General features: G+C 64.6%; 1 protein-coding gene across 2 annotated transcripts; it reads left to right on the forward strand.

The window, feature by feature from the left end:
• Positions 1 to 309: 309 nt before the first annotated feature.
• On the forward strand, positions 310 to 4,158 carry LOC307065104 (protocadherin-8; the record flags this gene model as incomplete). 2 transcript variants are annotated; one of them, XM_079721902.1, is made up of 3 exons in its annotated part: positions 310 to 2,937; positions 3,109 to 3,316; positions 3,782 to 4,158. In XM_079721902.1, the coding sequence occupies 3 exons, from the start codon at positions 310 to 312 to the stop codon at positions 4,156 to 4,158; spliced, it is 3,213 nt and encodes a 1,070-aa protein (XP_079578028.1). The 2 variants fall into 2 exon arrangements, with proteins under 2 accessions (XP_079578028.1, XP_079578029.1); XM_079721903.1 differs by having other exon boundaries at positions 310 to 2,646.
• Between the last annotated feature and the right edge of the window lie 277 nt (positions 4,159 to 4,435).

The following is a 4,435-nucleotide window of genomic DNA, read 5'->3' on the forward strand; positions in this document are numbered from 1 at the left end:
GAGCTGCGCGAGGACCAGGCCGCCATTGGCTGCCCGGTTCGGATGATTTGCATATCGGCGGCTATAAGAGGGGAGGCGGCGCTCGGCGGCGCAGCTCCAGCGAGAAAAGGGGAGGGAGAGGTGTGGGCCGTGAGAGGCATCCACGCGTCCTCAGAGCCCGCCGGCACCTCCAAGCTGCAGCCTGCACACTTCTCCCGCACACGCCTCGCAAAAAGCGTGCTCTGGGGACCCTGGGACTCACGCTCAGACCTCCAAACCAGAGAGGAATCGCTCCCTCAGCCTTTTGTAATAGCGCTTGGGGCTGGCGGCATGAGTCCAGCGAGGCGCGGGGGCATCCCCTGCCTCTTCCCCTTGCAGCTCTTCAGCCTTTGCTGGGTGCTCTCCGTGGCCCAGAGCAAGACAGTGCGATACAGCACCTTCGAGGAGGATGCCCCCGGAACGGTCATCGGGACCCTGGCTGAAGACCTGCATATGAAAGTGTCCGGAGACACAAGCTTCCGCCTGATGAAGCAGTTCAACAGCTCGCTGATCCGAGTGCGCGAGGGCGACGGGCAGCTGACCGTCGGAGACGCGGGCCTGGACCGCGAGCGGCTGTGCGGCCAGGCCCCGCAGTGCGTGCTGGCCTTCGACGTGGTCAGCTTCTCGCAGGAGCAGTTCCGGCTGGTGCACGTGGAAGTGGAGGTGAGGGACGTCAATGACCACGCGCCGCGCTTTCCCCGGGCCCAGATCCCCGTGGAGGTGTCCGAGGGCGCGGCCGTGGGCACACGCATACCCTTAGAGGTGCCGGTGGACGAGGACGTGGGCGCCAATGGGCTGCAGAGCGTGCGCCTGGCCGAGCCGCACAGCCCCTTCCGCGTGGAGCTGCAGACGCGCGCGGACGGTGCCCAGTGCGCCGACCTGGTGCTGCTGCAGGAGCTCGACCGCGAGAGCCAGGCCGCCTACAACCTGGAGCTGGTGGCCCAGGACGGAGGCCGCCCGCCGCGCTCCGCCACGGCCGCCCTCAGTGTGCGCGTGCTGGACGCGAACGACCACAGCCCGGCCTTCCCGCAGGGCGCCGTGGCCGAGGTGGAGCTGGCGGAGGACGCGCCCGTGGGCTCGCTACTGCTCGACCTGGACGCGGCGGACCCCGACGAGGGCCCCAACGGCGACGTGGTGTTCGCCTTCGGCTCCCGTACCCCGCCCGAGGCGCGCCGCCTCTTCCGCCTCGACCCGCGCTCGGGCCGCCTCACCCTGGCCGGGCCCGTGGACTACGAGCGCCAGGACACTTACGAACTGGACGTGCGGGCGCAGGACCGCGGCCCCGGACCCCGCGCCGCCACCTGCAAGGTCATCGTGCGCATCCGCGACGTCAATGACAACGCGCCGGACATCGCCATCACCCCGCTGGCCGCCCCGGGCGCGCCTGTCGCCTCGCCCTTCGCCGCCGCCGCCGCCGCTGCTCTCGGGGGTGCGGACGCGACCTCGTCGACCGGGCCCGGGACGCCAGAGACCGGAGCCATCTCGCTGGTGCCAGAGGGGGCGGCACGCGAGAGCCTGGTGGCGCTGGTCAGCACCTCGGACAGGGACTCGGGAGCCAACGGGCAGGTGCGCTGCGCCCTCTATGGGCACGAGCACTTCCGGCTGCAGCCGGCCTACGCGGGCAGCTACCTGGTGGTGACCGCGGGGTCGCTGGACCGCGAGCGCATCGCCGAGTACAACCTGACGCTGGTGGCCGAGGACCGCGGCGCGCCCCCGCTGCGCACCGTGCGGCCCTACCTGGTGCGGGTGAGCGACGAGAACGACAACGAGCCGCTCTTCACGCGGCCGGTCTACGAGGTGTCGGTGCGTGAGAACAACCCGCCCGGGGCCTACTTGGCCACGGTGTCCGCCAGGGACGCGGACCTTGGCCGCAACGGCCAGGTCACCTACCGGCTGCTGGAGGCCGAGGTGGGCCGCGCTGGCGGCGCCGTGTCCACCTATGTCTCGGTGGACCCAGCTACCGGGGCCATCTACGCGCTGCGCAGCTTCGACTATGAGACGCTTCGCCAGCTCGACGTGCGCATCCAGGCGAGCGACGGCGGCTCCCCTCAGCTCTCCAGCAGTGCCCTGGTGCAAGTGCGGGTGCTTGACCAGAACGACCACGCACCGGTCCTAGTGCACCCGGCACCGGCCAACGGCTCCCTGGAAGTGGCGGTCCCCGGGCGCACGGCAAGGGACACGGCCGTGGCGCGCGTGCAGGCCCGGGACGCAGACGAGGCTGCCAACGGGGAGCTGGCATTCGACCTGCTACAGCAGGAGCCGCGAGAAGCCTTCGCCATCGGCAGCCGAACGGGGGAGATCGTGCTCACCGGCGACCTATCTCAGGAGACGCCCGGCCGAGTGTTCCGGGCGTTGCTGGTCATATCCGACGGCGGCCGGCCCCCGCTCTCCACCACCGCCACTGTCAGCTTCGTGGTGACAGCAGGCGGCGGGCGCGGGCTGGTGTCGCCAGCCAGTGCAGCGAACTCGGAGCGCTCTCGCCCTCCCGGCTCTCGGCTCGCTACGTCGGGGCCGGCGCTACAGTGGGACACGCCGCTGATCGTCATCATCGTGCTGGCCGGGAGCTGCACGCTGCTTCTGGCCGCCATCATCGCCATCGCCACCACCTGCAACCGCCGCAAGAAGGAGGTGCGCAAAGGGGGGGCCCGCCGGGAAGAGCGGCCCGGGGCGGCGGGCGGCGGAGCCTCGGCTCCCGGCTCCCCGGAGGAGGCCGCCCGGGGAGCCGGGCCCAGGCCCAACATGTTCGACGTGCTCACCTTCCCTGGCAGCGGCAAAGCGCCCTTTGGCAGCCCCGCGGCCGACGCGCCCCCGCCCGCGGTCGCCGCGGCCGAAGTGCCGGGCTCGGAGGGCGGCAGTGCCACCGGGGAAAGCTCCTGTCACTTCGAGGGGCAGCAGCGGCTCCGCGGCGCGCACGCCGAGGTGAGGCCTTCCTTCGGCTGGGCGCCCCGCTCGGTGCTCCGCGGACAGGCTGGGGGAAGGGATGGAGGGGTCTGGGTATGCGTGCGTGGGAGAGGCCTAACCTGTCGCACTTGTGTTTTTGTTTCTTGTCCAACCCTCACCCCTGCTTGCTTTCCCCATTCCCTGCTGCAGCCCTACGGCGCCTCCCCTGGTTTCGGAAAGGAGCCGGCGCCCCCTGTGGCTGTCTGGAAAGGACATTCTTTCAACACCATCTCCGGCCGAGAAGCGGAGAAGTTCAGCGGCAAAGACAGCGGCAAAGGGGACAGTGATTTCAACGATAGCGATTCCGACATCAGCGGGGACGCTCTGAAGAAGGATCTCATCAACCACATGCAGAGTGGTGAGGACTCCTCTCTCCTGCACATTCAGCCTTCCTTCTCTCCCTCCGTTTCTGCAACAGCCTCTCCTCTCAATCTCCATTCCCAGACCCCCTCCCTCTTTCTCACTTTTTTCTGTCCTTGAGTTCCGGATTCCGGCCTGCCTCATTTCAAAATGCCAAGTCGAGGCAGCTCCACCACCTAAAATAAACCAGACTCCCATCCTGTTAGGTTGCTACCTGAGAAGAGAAATTCTGCTTATCAATTGTGTTTTGTTGTTGTTTGCTTCCAGCTAAAGCTGAGCCAACTTCGTATTAAAGTGGCTTTGTAGGAACCAATATTCATTTCAAATCTGGAATCAGGGCGTTCATCTTCTTACACGCTTTCCTTTTCAGCCGCCCTGACCCTGTCTGACACTTAGAAGACGGAGGCACAGTGTGTGTAATCTCAGTAATCATCATACCCTCTCCCTTTCTCTTTTACGTTAGGACTGTGGGCGTGCACCGCGGAGTGTAAGATCCTGGGCCACTCGGACCGCTGCTGGAGCCCCTCCTGCGCTGGAGGGCCCAGCACACATGCTTCCACTCACCCCCCAGCCCAGATGTCGACCTTCTGTAAGAGCACGTCCCTGCCCCGGGATCCTCTGCGTAGGGACAATTACTACCAGGCCCAGCTGCCCAAAACAGTGGGGCTGCAGAGCGTCTATGAGAAAGTGCTACACAGAGACTATGACAGGACAGTCACTCTGCTCTCCCCTCCTCGTCCAGGGAGGCTCCCGGACTTGCAGGAGATTGGGGTACCCCTCTATGAGTCCTCCCCTGGCAGGTACCTGTCCCCAAAGAAGGAAGACAATGAAAATGTGTAATCCCATGCTGCATGTTGTCACGCATATACAGGTCACTCCAAGAAGCCCCTAAGTTATTGACTGGTTTCAGTGTTGTATATAGAAATATGCAAGATGTGCCTTAAAACGAAGTTGTTGGAAGCTATTTCCAATCACATTGGTACTGTTTGGTATTTGCAAACAAAAATGTAGTTAATGTAATTTTTATGAAATGTGTGCAGTATTTAATTCTTATCATGCTATTGACTTTAATTTCCCTTGTGGCTTGCCATTTTCTTAGTGTTTTTAACCTGTACAT

This window comes from Hyperoodon ampullatus, assembly GCF_949752795.1.
Source record: "Hyperoodon ampullatus genome assembly, chromosome: 16".
Classification (NCBI taxonomy): Eukaryota; Metazoa; Chordata; class Mammalia; order Artiodactyla; family Ziphiidae; genus Hyperoodon; species Hyperoodon ampullatus.